Below are 23306 nucleotides of genomic sequence, written 5' to 3' on the forward strand. Positions count from 1 at the left end.
TTTTAAGACAATATTTTGATGGAATGGTCTTTACCATTATTAAAAAACTTTATAAGAAGAAGTGTGAAAGCAAGACACTTTATCTCTACTTTTGTATGTATCTATATGTTTCTCCTGTAGTTAAAAAGCAGTATAATTTTTCTACCAAAAATGACACAGACTTCACCCTCAGACTCACTCCCTGGATATTAGAACTTGGCAAATTATCTAACATTCTTACAGTACAAGGAATAAGTGAAATAGAAAAAATACAAAATACTCTGGATTCAGTTTTCTTCTTCCAGCTTAATAAAATTAAGACATTCTTCTTACTCTATAGTATTATTTTAATAATAAGATTCATATGATAAAACATATTTTCTTTTCACTGTACAATTACTTGTACAAAAGTAATTTTGTATGTCTTTTATCTCCATTTCTTGGACACTGGAGGGCAATGCTTTGGTTCTGGAATTTTTTTTTTTTTAAAGATGTGTTACTTATTAACTTGTGTGTCTTGGTACATTGGCTCTCTACATGCATTGCTTTCATATATCTCAGTAATCTCAGTAAATACAAGTGATTTAATTATTTAGTCCCAGTCTCTATCTTTGCTCTTAATTCTGAAACATTTTGCCCATGGTTTTTAATACCTAAAAGAATGTACAATAAAAGACCCAAGATTGGGAATAAACATAAAGAGATAATGAAGGTAGAATAATAGATAGCCCACAAGCTTAAAGAAATAATTTCCATTTACAGTTTCCTATGCTAGTTTCCACATGATCTTCTAACTTTCTTCCTTAATTGTTTTGTTAGCCATCTAAATTGATGATTTAGGACTTTTTAAAATCCACCTGCTGCTGCTGCTGCTGCTAAGTCGCTTCAGTCGTGTCCGACTCTGTGCGACCCCATAGACGGCAGCCCACCAGGCTGCCCCATCCCTGGGATTCTCCAGGCAAGAACACTGGAGTGGGTTGCCATTTCCTTCTCCAATGTATGAAAGTGAAAAGTGAAAGTGAAGTCACTCAGTCGTGTCCAACTCTTAGCGACCCCATGGACTGCAGGCACCAGGCTCCTCCACCCATGGGATTTTCCAGGCAAGAGTACTGGAGTGGGTTGCCATTGCTATCTCCACCTATTAGGCAATAAAGTATATCCTAGAATTGAAGGCCAATATTAAACTTTCAACTAAAATGTTAATTCATTAAGTGTCAAACTCTGTTTTCAGACTAGAAACTCACAATGCTTTTGACAGTGAGGTACTACCTCAAAATCCAAATTTTCTGGATTACCTCCAGAGTTAGGAAATAACTTTTCTCCAGTCCTTAGTGTATTTCATAGCCCAAAGCAAGGAGGAATGTGAATTTGGGAATTTAGTTCATGGACAAACTAATTAGTTCGGCTCACATGCAAAAGAGGATAATCCATTTACTCTACAAGATTATTATAGGATATGGTTCACATTCCCAAAGATCTTAGTGAACAAGAAAGTGTTTACCTAAGTCTAAAGGGCAGAGCTTCATAGGGGACAGTGCCCTAGGCAGAGCCCCTAGTGTTTGAAATACAGAGCAGGAGCAATTTTGTTTAGATGTCTGTCAGTGACTGACGATTTACCGTCAGAATACACATGAGTGGGAAGAACTAAAATTAGCTCACAAATTTCCCCATAGGGTGGAGTCTAAGCAGAAGTGCTTTGACTTTCTCACTCAGAAGTCTAGCCTATATTTGTAAGCTATTCTTGAGACCTTTCGTTTGGCTGAAGAGAGACACTGGGAGCTGTGGACCCCACAGGAATCCTAATTGGTAAGTTCTGAGACATTGATAGACTCTACACAAATATACATTCAGTGATTTTTCTAAAGGGATATTCTCTCTGCTAGAATTCTTGTCATAATGCTTTAGCAGTTTCTTCTGCTAGATTCTTCTCTTTCTTTTTTTTTCCTCCAAATTATTTTCATAAAAATAGTGCAACACTCTAAGGGTCTTTACCATTAAAGACCCTTTAACCCTGTGGGTTAAATGAAGAGATTAATATATATATATATAGTAGAAAAGTATCAAAGTCAATAGTACCCTGCAATTCATCTACTATAATATAGTTATAGTTGAATAAGTTAATCTTGATGTGGTGTGGATACTCACTCAGTCGTGTCCAACTTTTTTGCGACTCTGAGGACAGTAGCCTGCCAGGCTCTAGGCAAGGAATTCTCTAGGCAAGAATACTGGAGTGGACTGCCATTTCTTGAGTTTAAATGGTAAGATTAGATGAAGATTCAGATCCTGAAGTAAGCTTTTTAGATCCTGTGTTTTCTGGGGACTCTCTTTGTCTTATGTTGCTATTATATTCAATTTTATTTAGAGAAGTAAAAACGTCTATTTCCTGAATAAGGTTTCTTCCTCTTTCACTTTGTGAAATGTTTGCCTAAGAATGGAAAGTTGAAATATTTTTTTGTGTATAGTTAAAAGAGTTTGCATATTTCTTTCCTGTTTTTATTTTGAGAAGGGAGAGGTATTTTTTAGGTAGTAATATTGGACCAAATGCCTTGAATTTATTAACTTGAAACTCAGCATGTAATTCATATAAGCTTAAAGTGTGCAACTGTGTCAGTGATGTCTCTTCATTCCTTGGACAACAATACATTTCAAGAACATTGTTCTGTGCACATATATTAAATAATACTCTCTTTCTCAAGCTACACACTTTCTTTATAATTTGCTTTGCCAGGTTCTAAACTTCAAACTCATGTGAATAATTTGCTCATTTCAGGCATGAAATCTGAAACTGTGTAAAGATTAACCACTGGGTGAGGTGAAAGTCCCTCAGTCATGTTTGACTCTTTGTAACCCCATGTACTATACAGCTCATGGGATTCTCCAAGCCAGTATACTGGAGTGGGTAGCCTTTCCCTCTCCAGGGGATCTTCCCAACCCAGGGATCGACTGTCACTTATTTAACTATTTAATTTGCTAACTAGTTAATTTATTTAATTATCTAACCTGAGAACTCGTGGGTAACTAGGAGATCTTGAATTCCATGATTCCACAAAAATGTGTTTATAACTATAGAAGTTTCTTCTATAAAATTTTAGCTGTCTAAATAAAATTGAAAACACAATTTACAAAATTTCCATAGAGGGTAAATGGCAATTTCCACCACAAGGTATTAATATGAAAAAAAATTTTATGAGACTTTTATCTTTTTATAAAGAAATTTACTTATTTGATCCTACCTATGATCTTCTTGAAGTAGAATTAAAGACGGTTTTATATAAATTGCAGCATGGAAATTTTAGGTGACTTGCCTAAGACCATCTGTGTATATAACCACTTTTAAAATAAAATTAGCTCTAAATATATGAAATATAAAATTTGAAAGTTTTAAATTTGGTTTGAATTGCTTTATTTCACTATCAGAGCATGTCAATTTACCTGCAAATGGTAAGCCTAAACAAGGCATAACATCTGGTTTGTGTAGTACTAACTGACTTAGTGGCAAGGTGAGTGCAGAATTTAGCAGGAATCATTTATGATGAGTTAATAAATTGCTTTCTTAGAGTGAGGGTGCTATGAATTTATTTACTCCTGTTGGGGGCTGTTGAGTGCTCTTCTGGAAAGAGAATTTCACCATCAAGTATCTTACTACCAGGGCAGGTGAGGTTTTGATACTCAGGCTGTGACAGGTTCAGAAGCAAGCGTGGACTTCAACCTTGCCCTCACTAGGACTGAAAGGATTGATTAAAAAGAGTAGATGGATTTATAGCCTGTGGGGCTTTGGAGAGTGAATACAGGGATTTAAGAAAAGAAAGGAATGAGCCAAAGAAACATTGCAAAAAGAATAAAAAAATTAGATGGAAGAAATGAAATGTTCAAGCCTTGTGTCAGGAATTATTCTCTGCACATTCCACCCACATGCCCTGTCAATGACAGGGCATTGCCTCAGTTCCTCAGGCAAAGTGCAGTCCCAGATTTTGAGCTCTGTTATTGTTCTCTTTCATTTTTGTTTCTATTCTATTGATTTTAGAGTTTGGTCTCAAAACAGGGGGAAAAATGACTCTAACCCCTCAGAACTGGTACAGGGATGAAACAAGAAGCAAATATAAAGAGGCCCATGAGTTAATATTAATATCTTTTTTGTTAAACAAAGAAAGTCAAATTTTACAGGGGATATGACAAAAAAAAATGAATATACATTTGTTTCAGTTCAGTTCAGTTCAGTTCAGTTGCTCAGTCATGTCCGACTCTTTGCGACCCCATGAACTGCAGCGTGCCAGGCCTCCCTATCCATCACCAACTCCCAGAGTTCACCCAAACTCATAACCCATTGGAGTTTAGAGTCAGCCCTGATGAACTCACAAAGTGCTCACTCTCCAAAGGAAATCATGCAGAGTCCCACTGAAAAAAATCTTTTTAAAATCACTTCCCCTGTGGTTGAAATGAGAAGGGTATTCCTAAAGTAATAGTCATTAATCCTGTCTAATAATTCACCAAACTATTTTGTGCGTCTTATTCAATTGCCAGTTTAAGGGATTACTCTATTTTAAAGGCACTGATCAGGAATGGGATGGCTGCAAAGATAAAGTACATGAGATTCAGTCCCCCAACTAAAATATAGTTCAGTACAATAGACCAGCAATTCAATCAAGCTATCGTAAGTAGCAAGCTTATAGTAAAGACATACTCAGTAGACAGAAAAACAGCTCATGGGATTCTTGGAACAGCCAAGAAGGCAACCTCTCAGGCCTTGTAAATAGTATGTTGCACAGAAAGATTCAATTACTTCCTGATTGGCTTGTCTTGTCACCTTTTCAGGAGCCATAGCTATTTGATCTCTTGCCATCGATGTAACTAAGTGATTCTTACTTGCCTTTGAAGTCACTTCATGCTGTAACAATCAGTGGTTCAGTTTGACTCTGACAATACTCCTTCCAAACCCTACCATTTTATTGCTTCTCTCTCTTAAATTTGTGTTTGTTTCTAACTGAATGAATAGCTATATCTCACAGCTCAGATTCCTGAAAGAACTGGATTATATACTCAGCTAAACATCATCAGGACTTTTGGGCTAGAGCTTTTATGAGCAAGTCACTCACAGACCATTGATAAAATAGTGCATTGTCTTTAGTGCACCAAGTGTCCAGCAAAAGTCTGATCTACTGTAACTAGGCAATTGATGATGTCAAGAAGTAGTGCTATTTAAAAGTCAGGTTCCTTCATCAGAAAAGTATAGCTAGAAATGCAGATAAAATCAAGTTGTAGGCATGGCATGCATGTTTTTCCCATATATACATATGTATCTAAATAACTACAGTAACTAGCAGAATGTATTATTATAAGAGCTGTGCTCACAAGTGTTACAGGTATTCACAGGGGGGAAAAAACTACTTTTAGCTCAGATAACATGATGGAACTCATGAAAAACAATGACATCTGAGCTAGAGCTAGAAGAGTGACCAGGATTTGAATATGTAAAAGGAAAAGTAGAATATTTTAGGCAAAGGGATGTTAAAATCATAGAGATAGAAAGTTTTATGAAGATGACAACTAATTTAATATGGTGTCCATCCATCCGTCATGTGCTCAGTCATGTCTGACTCTTTGCAATGTTATGGACTGTAACCCTCCAGACTCCTCTGTCCATGGGATTTTTCCAGGCAAGAACACTGAGTGGATTGGGATCTTCCCAGTCCATGGACTGAACCCACGACTTCTGCATCTTCTGCATTGCAGATGGATTCTTTACACCTTGAACCATCGAGGAAGCCCTAAAGTGTGTGTATGCATGTGCTCAGTTGTGTCCAACTCCTTGCAACCCCATGGACTTTAACCCACCAGGCTCCTCTGTTCTTGGAAGTTTCCAGGCTAGAATACTGGAATGGGCTGCTATGGACTCCTGTAGGTGATCTTCCTGACCCAGGGATCAAACCTGTGTCTCTTTCTTGCTTCTCCTGCATTAGCAGGCAGATTTTTTTACCACTGTGCCACCTGGGAATTCACAGTTTAGTATGGTCAGGTATTAAAAGAACCAAAAACATTAATAACAAAATCAATTAACATTCTTATAAAAGCATGGATCAGAGCAGTTGAAAACTACAACAAGCACCAAAGCCGAAAAACATACACATTTAAAGCTCAGTATTCTTACCTTTGAATATAAAGGATGACTCATCAGGGGAGATCACTGGCAACTGAGAAAGGAAGAGTTTCAAACAAATAAGCAGGAGAATTTAAGTACAGAGTACAGGAGGTATGCCTACTTAGCTGGCATTGTAAAACATTGAGATATGCAACCGTTAATCGCCTAACACTGTGTGTTGGGTGGGGTGGCAGGAGAGAGAGTGAGGAATAGGAGAAAGATGAGTGAACTGCAATCTCTGTTAGTTTCCATTGATTCATAAGAGTTCTAAACTTTATGTACTGTCTATGAGTTGAAAAGTATCAAACTTATATCTCATGATTCAATTCTCTCATGAGCTACAGACTCAAACATCCAATGCTTGACATTTCTACCTGGGATTCTTAATAATTATCTCAAACTTAACATGTCCTAAACATAACTCTGATTTTCCTCCTGAATTTGTTTCTTTCCTAGGTACTTCTTATTTCATCACTTTGAATATATTCACTCAGATCCGAAAGCTAAAGGTCGCTCCCTTTCTTGTCTTCGCCAGAGATGCTTTCTTTACTTTTCTCTCCAAAATATACCATAAATCCACACACTTCTTTTCCCCTTACCACATTTAATTTACTATCATTTTCCCCCTGAACTACTAAAATAATCTCTTGTTCACTCTTATAATTCATTAAAAGCAGAAAAATGTTTTTTATTTAAAGTTATATGACTCTGCTATTCAAGACGCTCCAGTGCTTTCCCACTAAACATAGAAAAATAGCCAAACTCCTTCCTGGCCTTCAGACTCGTCATGATAAACTATCACCTCCCCCTCTCCTACATTATAGTCTTCCCTTCTCTCTGCTTCCATGAGTTGAACAACCCAAACCTGTCTACACTTCAGGACCTTTGCACATTTCATCATCTTCCTCCAGGTCTAGGTCTTCTTCACATGTCTGACTTTCTAACAGGATTAAGAAATTCTCCTATGTCCTTACCTAGGAGAGATGCACTTCACCCACCTGCTAAGGTAGCAATTCCATGCTCCAGTGACTCTATTCCATTCTCTGCTATCTCTACTCATAGCTTTTGAAACTATCTAAAGTTATATTAATTTATTTATTTTTCCCTTCTTGCACTAAAAATTGAACTCAACAAAAGTCACTATTTATATACTTTGTTAGATGCTGCTGTTCTATAGTGCTTGGGGCTATAGTACAGGTGTTCAATAAATATCTGTTGAAGGAGTAAAAAAAAATTAAATACTGTATACATGGGGTCAACAATAGTATAAGTATTAGATAAAACTAGCTTGAGAAAATTTCTTGACACCCACCAGCCTCTAACTGCAGAGAGTGTTCTAGCAGGTTCCTAGATGTGTTTGTTAAATTAGATGCCAACTGCTCAAGCTGGAGTTTAAATATAAGCAGATGAGCCTCCTTGACTAAGTCTAAGCACAATTGGCTGCCTTTGAGCCAAGCCCTGGGACAGATTAGTTTGAGCACCCAAGCCCATTAAGAGCTTACTCAGGCTTCTACTCTTTTGTGCCTTGGGACTTCAGCCCTATTGGTTTTCACAATTTTATCTTTTGGGGGCTTATCTCTTAAATACATGTCTTAAAATTTGAAGTATCTGATGTGGGAGCAAAACCCTTTGCACCTCAGGGAGAAGATCCAGGGTTTGATTTCCTTCAGAAGGTAGGTCACCACACAGGCAAGAGGGGATGTTAAGGCCAGACTGTATCCTAGCCTCTTCTACTCACTTCAGTGTGATTTTCTCTTTGTTTTTTTCTGATGTGTATTTGATGCTTAGCCAATATTTACATTTTTTGTTCAGAGGACATTGCTGCCTATGTGGCTCTAGACTCTGTGTCTATGGGGGTGGGTGAGTTCAGTATATACCTGCACTGCCATCTTGAACTGGATGCCTGTACAATTCTTGCTCAATTAAAAAAAAAAAAAAACAAATTTTTGGAAATATTAATATTTTTGAAAAAAGAAATAGAAATCTCCATTGCCATTTATCCCTTTCAGAAATTTAAATTCTCTTTCCAAAAGTGCAGGAAGTGTTAGATGATGATTAAATGAAGCAGGATGTGGTTTCAAGTAACACCAGAGGTCCCTGTTTTGTTCAAGGATGGCCTATATGATTGTGAAAGAGGAGAAATATTTCATTATCAGCAGTTAGTAGATCTCATTGGTCTTCATATGGGAAAAAAATCACTAACATTATTTAAAATATTTAAATATTTTTCATTGATGTTGCTTTTATTCACAGTAAATAATTTGCTAGGATTCTATTGTATATATGTCACTATTTTAAAAACTATGATCCAAAAGTTATTGGGGATGGGAGAGTTGAGGAGAGCTAGAGAAAAGGAAGATGAGCTCAGTGGAACATTGCTCTTCTACAGTTTCCAAAAAAGCCTCTTTACTCTCACCTCCTAGTAAGTAAGACATCTAAAGAAATGATGCCGACATTATATATATTTGAAAATCATTAATTGGGATCATTTCTCAGAAAATAAAGATGGAAAGAGCTAACATTTATTGAAAGCTGACCTTGTCTTGAGCATCATTACCTAATTCAGCTTTTTCAAATCCATAAGTTACTATACTAAAGGAAATCAGCCCTGGGTGTTCTTTGGAAGGAATGATGCTAAAGCTGAAACTCCAGTACTCTGGCCACCTCATGTGAAGAATTGACTTATTGGAAAAGACTCTGATGCTGGGAGGGATTGGGGGCAAGAGGAAAAGGGAACAACAGAGGATGAGATGGCTGGATGGCATCACTGACTCAATGGACGTGAGTTTGAGTGAACACTGGGAGATAGTGATGGACAGGGAGGCCTGGCGTGCTGCAATTCATGGGGTCGCAAAGAGTTGGACACGACTGAGTGTCTGAACGGAACTGAAGTTACTATTATTTTCATTACATAAGAAAAACTCAGGCATGGGTTTGAATTCCAATTGTTAATTATATCATTTGTGAGGTTGGGAAGACTAGAAACTTAGTTAAAACAAAAGGTGTTTTACCTAAAAGGCGAATTTTCTACTGAAGAAAAATGATGGTGGCTTGATTTTTTTTTTTTAATGTATTTTTAGAGGAGAACCTGAATGGAGCCTTCACCTCTTGAGTTACCAGCTGATACATTGCAACGCATTGCATCTGAACTTAGATGTCACCCAACAGATGAGAGAGTTGCTCTCCACCTCGATGAAGAAGACAAGCTGAGGCACTTCAGGGAGCATTTTTATATTCCCAAAATGCAGGATCTGCCTCCAAGTAAGAACACTGGAAAGGGTTTTACTTTCCTTAATCAATTTGTTATTATTTTTTCTACTGAATGTGTTTATCACAAATCTTTGAAAATCATTGTTCTGTTACATAATAGAGCCATTGCAATCATGTCTGCAAACAGCAGGTTCCTGGTGGCGTTAAATCAACCTGTCAGCCTAACTTAGTCACAGATCCTATATGTTTCCTCTTCTCTGCTGAAAAGAAAAATACTTGAGGGTTCTTATATTGTCGTCTAGCTCTCTGAACAATAGAATGCCTGATTGAAAATTATAGCAGACACATTTACTTGTTCTCTTACTCACTTAGAGCTCAAAACAATTCCTTTTCAATACAGAATTAGAATATCTTTTATCTTCTGGTACCTAGTTCATGACAGCGCATTAGTCTAAGAGGGGATATTATTCTGGAACTTGGATATATTAGGAGGGATATTACATAGATACCGAACTCTGTGTGCTGTGGCATGTATAAGACTTACTTAATAAATAAATAAAATCAATGCTTAAGAAATGCATATTGCTTTTTAAAAACTTAATACTGAATCTGTTCTTGTTTTGGAAGATGTTCTGTTTAAAAAAAGAAACTGACTTATTTTGGAAGATGTTCCCTTTAAAAAAATAGGTAACAGGTTAAAAAAAATGAACCAATAGTTTGTATTTGGCTTTGCTTCATTTTATGTCAATGAAAAAGGCTACCAGTTTGAATGGAACTGATCTACCAAAATGGATTTCACATACTTTCTAATTCAGTCTAATTTCCTTTTTTCTTCAAATTAAGTGTGGCAGGTACAATTCTGGATACTTGTAATCCAACAGCATTACCTAATATGATTTTAAAATGAGATTAGGTCACATAACTTACCTATTTGGCTTATATTTCATTATGCAAATTGGGATGGCACCTTGTAGAATTATGGAAGGATACAATAAAAGGAGGGCTTCCCAGCTGGCTCAGTGGTAAAGAATCTGCCTGCCCTGCAGGAGACACCAGAGATGCAGCTCAATCCCTGGGTCGGGAAGATCCCCTGGAGAAAGAAATGGCAACTCACTCCAGTACCCTTGCCTGAGAAACCCCATGGACAGAGGAGTCCTGGTGGGCTATAGTCCATGGGGTTGCAAGAGTTGGACAAGACTGAGTGCACACACACAGACAAACACACACACACACACACACACACACACACACACACACACACATAATAAGAGGAGGATTTATTTCCATTTTAAAGTTGGTTACAATCAACTCAGGAAGACATTGATGAGACCAGATAAAATGGGATTGTAAGTGGAGTGATCTGAGATCATAGGGAAAAAAAATCTTCTATGTCTTTCTGGAATCTAGAATGCAAGTGCATTTTGTTTAGAAACTTAAGGGATAAAAAGGAATATTAATGTGTGAAAATGATGAAATTAAGTCTAGGAATATTCTATCATGATGGGAAGGCAAGGACATGGTAGCATACAGAACATAGTGTGGAAGTCCTTGAAAATTCCAAGGACTCACTTAAGACACATTAAATGGGGTGGCCCTGTTGTCCCAATGCACTCTGCAGCTTCTGGGCTACCTGGGGCTTTAATGAGCCCCTAAATGAGGAATGCTTCCCTGGTGGCTCAGAGGGTAAAGCGTCTGCCTGCAATGCAGGAGACCTGGGTTCAATCCCTGGGTCGGGAAGATCCCCTGGAGAAGGAAATGGCAACCCACTCCAGTATTCTTGCCTGGAGAATCCCATGGATAGAGGAACCTGGTAGGCTACAGTCCCATGAGGTCCCAAAGAGTCGGGCATGACTGAGCGACTTCACTTTCACTTTCTTTGACTTAGATGAGGGATGACAGCAGAACCCTGGAGTGCCAGAGTTTATGATTGCCCTCCACACACAACTGAACTATAAATTGGGAATCAAGGTTCTAGAACTTTGTGCTATTTATTACAAGTTCTAATTTTCTCATTATTAAAAAAATATGTTGTTCCTTTTAATGAATGATAAGAAAAACAGACACAACAAAGTAAGCAAGCAACAAAGCCTTTCCAGTGAGGGTAGATAATGGTATCAGAGACAAGGAAGAATAAGAAAAGAAAATAGCCAGTGGTACATGGTAGCTGCAGCCAGGGCTGAGATTTCTTGGAAAATAATGCTAAATAATGGCTACATCTAGACACAATGGCTATTTCCTCAACAATGAAGGTGATACAATAGGAGTTTTGACTTCTTTGTCATCTTTCTTTTCTTAAGATGTCTTTCTTCAGTGTATTACCATTAGGGATTTGGGTTTTCAGGGACAAAAGTCTATTGAAATGAATGCATAGACAGAAAGTTAAAATGCTATTTTGAATTCATCATTTTTTTTTGTTACTGAACTTAAGCCTTATTAACTAACATAACTCTTATCCTCATGTTGAGTCACTTACTTTCAACAAAACATTTATTAGTTACCTTTACACAGTCCCCTTCATGCCTTGAAACATGCTCACAGTGTTTATCCTGGGAGGCACTGTGGTCTGATTTTAATACAGATCAAGATAGGGCTCTTTTACTAAGCTTTGAGATAATTTAATCAGAACCCAGATAAATATAATAATGAATATGTAACCACTTCATTATACTTAAAAGCTGACTCAAGTATCCTGATTATGGGTATCACATTTTTATAAATAGAAAATAACTTAAAAACTACAAACTTGGTTAAATTATTGTTGATTTTTAAAAAATATATATATAAAGAAAGATGAATTGATTTAGTAAAAATTCAATCAATTTGAACAATTGATTTGTTAGAAAGTATACTTTTGAATGATACAAAGTTTTACTTCATTAACTCCAAGAGTTTTTCTAAATTAGTTATTGTCAAAGTGTGATCTTCTGACCAGCATGTGAAGATCACCAGGGAACTAACCAGAACTTGCCAGTTCTTGGTTCCCACCCCAGAATTACTAAATCAGACACTCAGGGGAATCCAGTCATCTGCACTAGCTCACTTTGGGTTGTGTCGCAGAGAGTTAGACTAATTCACTTCTGCTCTCATTATTCTCACTCTAGGAGTTCCTTACTGTCTGAAGTTTCATCTTTTCAACAAATATTTATTAATTACTTTATCTGTTTGAGACACTATTCTCAAAACAGTTTATCAGTGGACTAAAGAGCAACATTATCACATTCCTGAATGTTTTATTCTAGTATGAGGAGACCTAATAAACAAAATTACAAACAATGTTAGGTGTACTCTGTCAGGTAGTGCTCTAAGAGTCATAAGGGCTGGGAGGGTGGGAGGAGTTTCATTTTACTCAGGGGGCCCAGGGAAGGAAACACTGCTGAGATGATATTTGAACAGAGGTTAAGAATTAAGTGAAGAAGTGAAACTCAAGAATATGGAGATGAAAATAAGCCTGATGGCTCCTTCAGTTCGGCACTGCCAACCATCTTTAGTAAGTTAAATTTAAGCTATCTAAATAAGATCTACTCTTATTCTTACTTTGTCATATTTAGCACTGGCTACATAAAACTGACATAGAAAACTGTCATGCTTGAGTTTGTATCCAGGGCTTTCACATAACATAATGCAGGCTCTTCAGTTCAGCTATTGGTAGTCTCAGAACAGTGATGAGTAGGAGGTAACAGTAAACAAAATGAGGGAAAGTATGCTTTTCAACATAAACTGGACTGTTTTATTTAAGGACAGTTAACACTGTGTTAAACAAAGGCTTTATCCAGATATAAAAGACACGTAGTTAGGACTATGTGATTTTATTAAAGACTTCCCTGTATCTCAAACAGTAAAGAATTTGCCCGTGATGCAGGAGACCAGGGTTCGATCCCTGGGTTGGGAAGATCTTCTGGAGAAGGGAATGGCAATCCACTCCAGTATTCCTGCCCGGAGAATTCCATGACAAAGAAGCCTGGCTGGTTACAGTTCGTGGGGTCGCAAAGAGTCGGACATGACTGAGCAACTAACACACACACACACACACACACACACACACACGTGATTTTAATAATGACTTAAATATCTAATATCCATAAGAAAAACAATGGAGTATCTCTTAATTAAAAGCTAAATTTTGTAGACATGTTGAACTTCTAGAGGCAGTTGTATTCTGCATTTTAGAGAGGAACAGTTAAGACTTATTTGTATCCTTCTCTTTTCTTTTGTATTAGGCTATCTGCTCCCTAGAAATAGAGACTGATTTCTCTATGTATGAGTAGGGGTCATCTAGGCAGACTCCAGTGGGAAGGCAGCCAATAAGGTCTTATCCTTCAGAGGGAAGAACATTTTGCAAGCTATATTTCAAATAATAGGAGCAGATAGGGTCAAAGAAGAAAGTGTGTGTGTGTGCTCTCCCTTGAAGAAAGCTCCCAGAAGTAGACTTATTAAATACCTACCTACCTGCCATGACCCCATCTATATGCAGGGAAGACTGAGTGTAAAATATGATTTTTATCCTTGTGTTACCAAATCAGGTTCATCTGCAGCATGACAAACACTGAGATGCTGAGATTTGTAGCAAGAAAAGGGTTACTCATGAGAGAGTGAAGCAAGGAGCTGCTAAGTGCTGCTAAGTCACTTCAGTCGTGTCCGACTCTGTGCGACCCCATAGACGGCAGCCTACCGGGCTCCCCTGTCCCTGGGATTCTCCAGGCAAGAACACTGGAGTGGGTTGCCATTTCCTTCTCCAATGCATGAAAGTGAAAAGTGAAAGTGAAGTCACTCAGTCGTGTCCGACCCTCAGCGACCCCGTGGACTGCAGCCTTCCAGGCTCCTCCGTCCATGGGATTTTCCAGGCAAGAGTACTGGAGTGGGATGCCATTGCCTTCTCCAAAGCAAGGAAACAGGAGAGCAAATCTCAAATCCTCTTCCCTGAAGGCAAAGGGTTTTCGATACTATGAGATAAAGAAGCAGGGTAGTCTGAGGCATGGGGGAGGAGTGAAGAAAGGTAATTGGAGATAAGAAAAAGTGAGGTAATGATCCTGCAGAGGCACAGCTGAGCTCCATTCTTCTTCATGGGACACATGTTCAGAAAATGGTGAGCTTAACATGACCTGAGAGTGGACTTTTTGGCCCTCTGACATGAAAAGTTCACCTATCAGATGCTGCCACATGCCCAGTGATCTCAACCAGTTTTAACTGGTTTGAGCTCAAACTGGCCTGAGTTAACTCCAAGTTCCTGAATGAAAACTTTGGAAAAACATATTGTTTCAGCTACATGCTCCTTAGAGGATATGCAAGTGTGTGTGAAAAAAGAAAACAATGAAAGCCAGCTTAATTGGTAAAGGCAGATTATAGCTTATTATTCATTAAGCAAGTTAGCACTTAATGGATCTAACTGATAATTGCTCTGTTTCACTTAGAAGCCACAAGTTATTGTTTTGCTTTGTTTTTAATAAGAGGATTATGTCCAGGCCTTCTGAAATGTGACTATATGATAGACTGGCACATACATTATTAACAAATTGAAATACATAAAGATCATCAGTATAGTTCAGTCACTCAGTCATGTCCAAATCTTTGAGACCCCATGGACTGCTGCACACCATGCCTCCCTGTCCATCACCAACTCCCAGAGTTTACTCAAACTCATGTGCATTGTGATGCCATCCAACCATCTCATCTTCTGTTGTCCCCTTTTCTTCCCACCTTCAATCTTTCCCAGCATCAGGGTCTTTTCAAATGAGTCAGTTCTTTGCATCAGGTGGCCAAAGGATTGGAATTTCAGCTTCAGCATCAGTCCTTCCAATGAATATTCAGAACTGATTTCCTTTAGGATGGACTGGTTGGATCTCCTTGTAGTCCAGGGACTCTCAAGAGTCTTCTCCAACACCACAGTTCAAAAGCATTGATTCTTCAGATTATATATATATATTATTCTTAAAAATTAACCTTTCATGAATAGATTATAATAACTGGTATAAGGAGTATTATACCCACATATTTATGATTTTAAAATGACTATCTCTTCCAAAGACATAATATCTAATACTGGTATCTACCAACATATTTGCAATTAGGATGTTGTTTGGCCTACTCTAATAATATTAGTTGGATGTTCTAAACACACTGAGTGTTCTTTTTCTGAACAGCATTATAGTAGAAAATTTATATATGTTGAAGACATAAAATTCTATTCAAAGACTCTAAAATAGTTACAACTAAAAATTTTAAACAGCTTCATTAGAATGCCAATAATTAATATATTAAGGGGCATATTTCCTTTCAGGTAGCTGAACCTGGTGAAATATAGTAAAATTTAAATCACTTCAAAAGCACCTGACCTGGGAGGGCTACTTGTTGGCTTATTTTAACTACAGCAGTAACGGTCTTGAAATATACTGAAAAAGGTGGCAGGCAGTGACAGTGAATAGGATCAAAAGACATCAGCTGAAGTGTGCATTCACTACTTGAGGCAACTAAATATAGGAAGTCTCCAGCAAGAGGCACTGCTACAGAAAAAAAGTACAAAAAAAAGTAACCCATAAAGGAAAGATCTACTAATATAAAGGCTCTAAAGCTAGATTAAGTTTTTCTCACCTTATTTTCCCATTCCATTTACAAAATTAAAAGTAGCAGCAGTGAGGAACAAGAACAAACTACAGTCAACATATTCCTCTGTTTCAAACCATACTTTTCTGAATTAGATCAACCCTGAGGTGGTAATGCGGAAAGCTTTGAATTGGAAGTGATGTTGAAATTTTGATTTATATTTAAGAAGGAAAAATGAAATTGGTTCTTGGATTAGGTTTGAGACATATGAATGAACTTAAAGGATATGCAATTAAGGTCCAGAGTGCTGAACATTTTTGATGCACTGAAATTACTAAGAAGCAAACGAATATCCAGAATCATGAATTCTATATCAATCATATAACAACCTTTGTCAACAGATGAGATTTCCAGACAAATGAGGTGAGGCCTGTTTGTAGAAAGCTGAAACTCTTGAGTTCTTAGACTATTAAAGTCAAGTGAACCTTCAAGGAGGATGTTATGGGTTGAATTGTATCCCTAAAAGTTTATGTGTCCTAACCCCAAGTACCACAGAAAGCTACCTTACTGGGAGATAGAGTATATAGATGTAATCAGGCTAAAATGAGCTCAATAAGATGTACCCTAATACAATATGAAAGGGAATATCTGGAGGCCAATGGCAAGATATGCAAGAGAACTGTTGAGAAATTATGAAAATATATGTCCAAATTGATATCTCCTACTCAAAGAAAAGTAATATGAATGCATCATTTCCAAAATACATATTTTGGCAGAATACCAAATCTTCAGTATGCTAAGAAACTGTAAACATACAGAAAATATCCTGAAGAATAAAAATGACCAGTTTATGTCAAACTTGACTTTAGAAGAAAGAATAAATGCAATGAATATTTTCAGAAAAGGAACTCTTCCCAGACCATGAACATACCTGGATCTTATCCATTCTCATGATTTTATTTCAGAAGACTCTAGACTTGGACTTAAGCTATTTGGAAACAGCAGAAAATCATCAGCAATGATCAGCAAGACAATCAAGAATAATTGACATGACAATTGATAATTTAAAGATGGAAAGCAATGAGTCATGACTGAATCTGAGGTCCACAAAATAATGAACATTTTGACCAAGGGACTTCTCTTGGCCAAATGAAGATCAGCTCCAGACATTCAGCGAACACACAATGGATCCTGTAACTGAGAAAAATTCAGAAGCTGATAACAATTTGGAAATCCTATGTTCAACATATTTCCTGTTTCCTTAAAGTATCAGTTCAGTTCAGTTCAGTTGCTCAGTCGTGTCCGACTCTTTGCAACCCCATGAACCGCAGCACGCCAGGCCTCCCTGTCCATCACCAACTCTCGGAATCCACCCAAACCCATGTCCATTGAGTCGATGATGCCATCCAACCACCTCATCCTCTGTTGTCCCCTTTCCCTCCTGCCCTCAATCTTTCCCAGCATCAGGGTCTTTTCAAATGAGTCAGCTCTTCTCATCAGGTGGCCAAAATATTGGAGAGTTTCAGCTTCAACATCAGTCCTTCCAATGAACACCCAGGACTGATCTCCTTTAGGATGGACTAGTTGGATCTCCTTGCAGTCCAAGGGACTCTCAAGAGTCTTCTTCAATATCACAGTTCAAAAGCATCAATTCTTTGGTGCTCACCTTTCTTTATAGTCGAACTCTCACATCCATACATGACCCTTCAAGTATGGTATGTGGAAAAGGTTCCTGGGCTGTAACAAAGAGTTAGGAATTGAAGGGAGTGTTTTCTTTGTGCAATTCTCTATTCTGGGATCTCTATTCTGTTCCATTGATACATGTCTGTGTTTGTTTAAAACCACATTGTTTTGATTACTGTAGTTTTATAAAATAGTCTGAAGTCTGAGAGGGTGACACCTCCAGCTTTGTTTATTTTCTCGACTGCTGGCAATTTGGTGCCTTTCAGAATTTCATATGAAATTTAGGTTTATTTATTCTAGTTCTGTGAAAAAATTCATGGGTATTTTGATAGGTATTGGATTGAATATGAAGATTGCTTTGGGTAACATGGTCATTTTAAAAACATTAATTCTTTCAGCTCAACTTCATGAGATAACTTTCCATTTATTTGCATCACCTTCAATTTCCTTCCTTAATGTTTTCAGAGTATAGGTCTTTCCCTATTTTAGCTATTTATTTTTTTTGTTTTCTGCGTGTTTTATTCTTTCTGATGTGATAAGTCATTGAGTATGAGTTTGGCTTAAATGGCCTTACTTATGTTGAGATATTGTCGCTCTATATCTGCTTTGATGAGAGTAGTGTTTTTTTTAATCATGTGTGGATATTGAATTTTATGAAAATTTTTGCTGCATCTATTGAGATAGTCATGAGATTTTTATCCTTCCTACTGTTAATGTGGTGCATCACATTGACTTGTGAATGCTGAGCCATCCTTATGACTATGGAATAAATCCAACTCAATTATGGAGTATGATCATTTTTATATAATTTTAGATTCCATTTGCTAATATTTCATTGAGGACTTTTATATCTATAGTCATCAAAGATACCGATCTGCATTTTTTTGTTGTTGTTGCAGTTTTTGCTTTGTAGTTTTTGTAGTCTGTTTAGTTTTTATATCAGGGCAATTGTGGACTCATAGAATGAAATTGAGAGTGTTCTTTTCAACTTTGGGGGATAGTTTGAGAAGGATAGATATTAGTTATCCTTTATATTTTTGCTAGAATTCCCTTGTGAAGCTGTCCTATCCTGCACTTTTGTTTGCTGGGAGCTTTTGATTTGGTTTTGTTTTTTCCTATTACAAACTCATTTTATCTAATAATGATTGATCTGTTCAAGTTGTCTATTTCTTCTTAATTCAGTTTTGACAGGTTGTATGTTTCTAGAAATTAATACAGAACCCCATGACAGCCAAGAGCACCAAACTTCAATACCAAATTTTCTTATCATTCTTCCGGCACAAGAGAAGCTAAGCCGCTCACAGCTTAAAGGTCTATGTGTCTTTGATGTTGTAAAGATCTTATGGAATTGGGCTGGAGAGTGGAATGTTATCTCATCATTCTTATTATAAAAGGTACTTTCCTGATACTTTATTGTATTTCTTTACCTAATGCCAATGGAATGCTCTTATGATGTCATTAGATGTGCTTTAAGACTTGAAAAAATGCAACCAAGTAAAAGGAAAATAAAGAAAATGGGGAACCCACTTTTGGAAGACATGTGACGAAATACTTTACAATTCTGCTTTTCTTTCATAAGAACACATTTTTAAAATGATTTTCTAAATAACAGTAACCAAATACTTCAGTTTAGTTCAGTCACTCAGTGGTGTCTGTCTTTTTGTGACCCCATGGACTGCAGTATGCCAGGCCTCCCTGTCCATCAAGAACTCCCAGAGTTTACTCAAACTCATGTGCTTTGATTCAGTGGTGTCATCTAACCGTCTCATCCTCTGTCGTTCCCTTTTCCTCCTGCCTTCAGTCTTTTGCATCATGAGGGTCTTTTCCAATGAGTCAGTTCTTCACATCAGGTGCCCAAAAGACTGGAGTTTCAGCTTTAGCATCGGTTTTTCCAGTGATTATTCAGGACTGATTTCCTTTAGGATAGACTGGTTGGATCTCCTTGCAGTCCAAGTGACTCTCAAGAGTCTTCTCCAACACCACAGTTCGAAAGCATCAATTCTTCAGTGCTTAGCTTTCTTTATAGTCCAACTCTCACATCCATCCATGACTACTGCAAAAACCATAGCTTTGACTAAATGAACCTTTGTTGGTAAAGTAATTTCTCTGCTTTTTAATATGCTGTCTAGGTTGGTCACACCTTTTCTTCCAAGCAGCAAGTGTCTTTTAATTTCATGGCTGCAGTCACCATCTGCACTGTCACTGTTTCCCCATCTATTCACTATGAAGTGATGGGACCTGATGCCATGATCTTAGTTTTCTGAACATTGAATTTTAAGCCAACTTTTTCACCATCCTCTTTCACTTTTATCAAGAGGCTCTTTATTTCTTCCTTGCTTTCTGCAATAAGTGTGGTGTCATTTGCATATCTGAAGTTATTGATATTTCTCCCGGCAATCTTGATTCTGGCTTGTGCTTCATCCAGTCCATGGATGTAGCTTCAGAGTCCATGATGTACTCTGCATATAAGTTAAATAAACAGGGTGACCATATACAGCCTTGACATTCTCCTTTCCCAATTTGGAACCAGTCTGTTACTCCATGTCCAGTTCTAACTGTTGTTTCTTAACTTGCATATAGATTTCTCAGGAGGCAGGTCAAACTACTGCACATTGCATTCATCTCACACACTAGCAAAGTAATGCTCAAAATTCTCCATGCCAGGATCCAGATGTGAACTTCCAGATGTTCAAGCTGGATTCAGAAAAGGCAGAGGAACCAGTGATCAAATTGCCAACATCTGTTGGATCATTGAAAAAGTGAAAGAGTTCCAGAAAAACATCTACTTCTGCTTTATTGACTATGCCAAACCCAATACTTAGTTGTCTATAAAAGCACCACTAAGAAAAAACAAGGCAAAAAAAAAAAGTGGGAGAATATATCAGGGTGGTTGTCTCTTCTTCCTGGGTTGTTGACAAGGCTGACACACACAGAACATTTTTAGTCCTTAAACTATTTTAGAATGCTCAGTTGAAATCTAAGCCATGGTGCACTGATTGAAACTTCTGAATTCTGAATAAAATCATTCAAAATTTGTTCTCTAGATTGACAAAGAACTGTTAGATTAACTCAATTTAAATGTATGAACAATATTTACATCTGTTTATTGGGACAGATTTCAGTTCAGTTCAGTCACTCGGTCATGTCTGACTTTGCAACCCCATGGACTGCAGCATGCCAGGCTTCCCTGTCCATCAGCAATTCCTAGAGCTTGTTCAAACTCATGTCCATTAAGTTGATAACGCCATTCAACCAGCTCATCCTCTGTGGCCCTCTTCTCTCCTGCCCTCAACTTTTCCAGCATCAAGGTCTTTTTTCAGAGAGTCTGCTCTTTGCCTCAGGTGGCCAAAGGATTGGAGATTCAGCTTCAGCATCAGTCCTTCCAATGAATACTCAGGACAAATTTCCTTTAGGATTAACTGGTTTGATCTCCTTGCAGTCCAAGGGACTCTCAAGAGTCTTCTCCAACACCACAGTTCAAAAGCATCAATTCTTCAGTGCCCAGCCGTCTTCACGGTTCAGATCTCATATCCACACAACTATAGGAAAAACTATAGCTTTGACTATATGGAACTTTTTTGGCAAAGTAAAATCTCTGCTTTTTAATAGTCTGTCTAGGTTTGTCAGAGCTTTTCTTCCAGGTAGCAAGCGTCTTTTAATTTCATGGCATCAGTCAACATGCACAGTGATTTTGGAGCCAAAGAAATTAAAGTCTGTCACTGATTTCATGGTTTCCCCATCTATTTGCCATGAAGTGATGGGACCAGATGCCATGATCTTAGTTTTCTGAGTGTCTAGTTTAATGCCAGCTTTTTCACTCTCTTCTTTCACTTTCATCAAGAGACTTTTTAGTTCCTCTTCACTTTCTGCCATAAAGATAGTGTCATCTGCATAGCTGAGGTGTTTGATATTTCTCCCAGTGATCTGGATTCCAGGTTATGCTTCATTCAGTTGGACCTTTCACATGATATACTCTGTATATAAGCTAAATAAGAAGGATGACTATATACAGCCTTGACATACTCTTCTCCGATTTGGACCAATCTGTTGTTCCATGTCTAGTTCTAACTGTTACTCCGTGACCAAGAAAAAGAAATGAAAAAAGGCAAAAATGGTTATCTGAGGAGGCCTTACAAGTAGCTGAGAAAAGAAGAGAAGCAAAAAGGAAAGGCAGAAAAGAAAGCTATATCCAGCTGAATGCAGAGTTTCAAAGAATATCAAGGAGCGATAAGAAAGTCTTCCTAAGTGATCAATGCAAATAGAGAAAAACCATAGAATGGGAAAAACTAGAGATCTCTTCAAGAAAATTAGAAATACAAAGATGCAAAGATGGGCACAATAAAGGATAGAAAATGTATGGACCTAACAGAAGCAGAAGAAACTAAGAAAAGGTGACAAGAATATACAGAAGAACTATACAAAAAAGATCTTAATGATCCAGATAACCATAATGGTGTGATCACTCACCTAAAATCAGACATCCTGGAGTAAGAAGTCAAGTGGGCCTCAGGCAGCATCACTATGAACAAAGCTGGTGGATGTGATGGAATTCTAGTTGAGCTATTTCAATTCCTACAAGATGATACTGTGAAAGTGCTGCACTCAATATGCCAGCAAATTTGGAAACTCAGCAATGGTCACAGGACTGGAAAAGGTCAGTTTTCATTCTAATCCCAAAGAAAGGCAATGCCAAAGAATGCTCAAACTACCACACAATGGCACTCATCTCACACACTAGCAAAGTAAAGCTCAAAATTCTCCAAGCTAGGCTTCAATAGTACATGAACTTAGGACTTCCAGATGTTCAAACTGGATTTTTAAAAGGCAGAGGAAGGAGAGATCAAATTGCCAACATCTGTTGGGTCATCGAAAAAGCAAGAGAATTCCAGAAAGAAACATGTGCTTCCTTGACTATGCTAAAGCCTTTGACTGTGTGGATCACAACAAACTGTGGAATATTCTTCAACAAATGGGAATACCAACCTCCTTACCTGCCTCGTGAGAAATCTGTATGCAGGTCAAGAAGAAATAGTTAGAACCAGACATGGAACAATGGACTGGTTCCTATTTGAGAAAGAGTCAGACTTAAGAGATACCAATGAAAAACAGAGACAGTCTCTATAAAGGCTGTCAGGTTGAATTAAATGGTGGCCTTTAAAAAGTCAGCAAAGGTTTAAGTAATCTAAATAAAGAGAAGAATACAACCAAATTATTCCAGTAAAATTTTAGCAGAAGTTTAATCTTTCTTTCAATAGAATTAAGATAAAACTTAGAAGAACACAATTATAAACTTGTGCATTTCTAGAAAATACTTTAACCATATGGATTGATTTGCTGCTGAAATTGTATTTATTGCAACCAAGGTAGAATTAAAAATTAGTGTAGCTCTCATTTATTTGAATAAAAAGTAAATAAAGAAAAGAGCCTTTGCCTAAACATGTGTGCATAGAGAGAGAATAAAAATGTACGCATTTAATATATCCACATCAGATATATCGAAAATCATTAAATTGTTTCTATATGCTGCAACACCAGTTAATGCAGAGTATCATTACTTGTCAAATTCTGGTAACCTTCTGCTATAACTAGATAGGCTGATATAATTTCTGTAAAAATTCTTGTTTTAACTTTTTTCTATTGGCTATTTATTATTGGAAGTACTTGTTCATCTAGATTTCTTCATGGAGCATAATACATATGACAGATCTAAACAGAAGCATTTAAATTATATTTTAAAATATTAATGTAAAATATTATTTTT

The 23306-nt window shown here is 37.3% G+C and overlaps 1 protein-coding gene across 2 annotated transcripts in view; it reads left to right on the top strand.

The window, feature by feature from the left end:
- The window catches only part of KYNU (kynureninase), a 118105-nt gene continuing 96351 nt past the window's right edge, over positions 1553-23306 (top strand). The window contains exons 1-2 of one of the 2 annotated variants that reach the window (XM_005676180.3): positions 1553-1785; positions 9196-9376. In XM_005676180.3, coding sequence (XP_005676237.1) covers positions 9208-9376 — 169 coding nt within the window. In that variant the 5' untranslated portion in view covers positions 1553-1785; positions 9196-9207. Of the gene's footprint in view, positions 1786-2204; positions 2238-9195; positions 9377-23306 lie in introns of those variants that run through there. The other variant, XM_013969899.2, reaches the window with a different exon arrangement.

The sequence above is a fragment of the Capra hircus genome, chromosome 2 (assembly GCF_001704415.2).
Source record: "Capra hircus breed San Clemente chromosome 2, ASM170441v1, whole genome shotgun sequence".
Taxonomy (NCBI): domain Eukaryota; kingdom Metazoa; phylum Chordata; class Mammalia; order Artiodactyla; family Bovidae; genus Capra; species Capra hircus.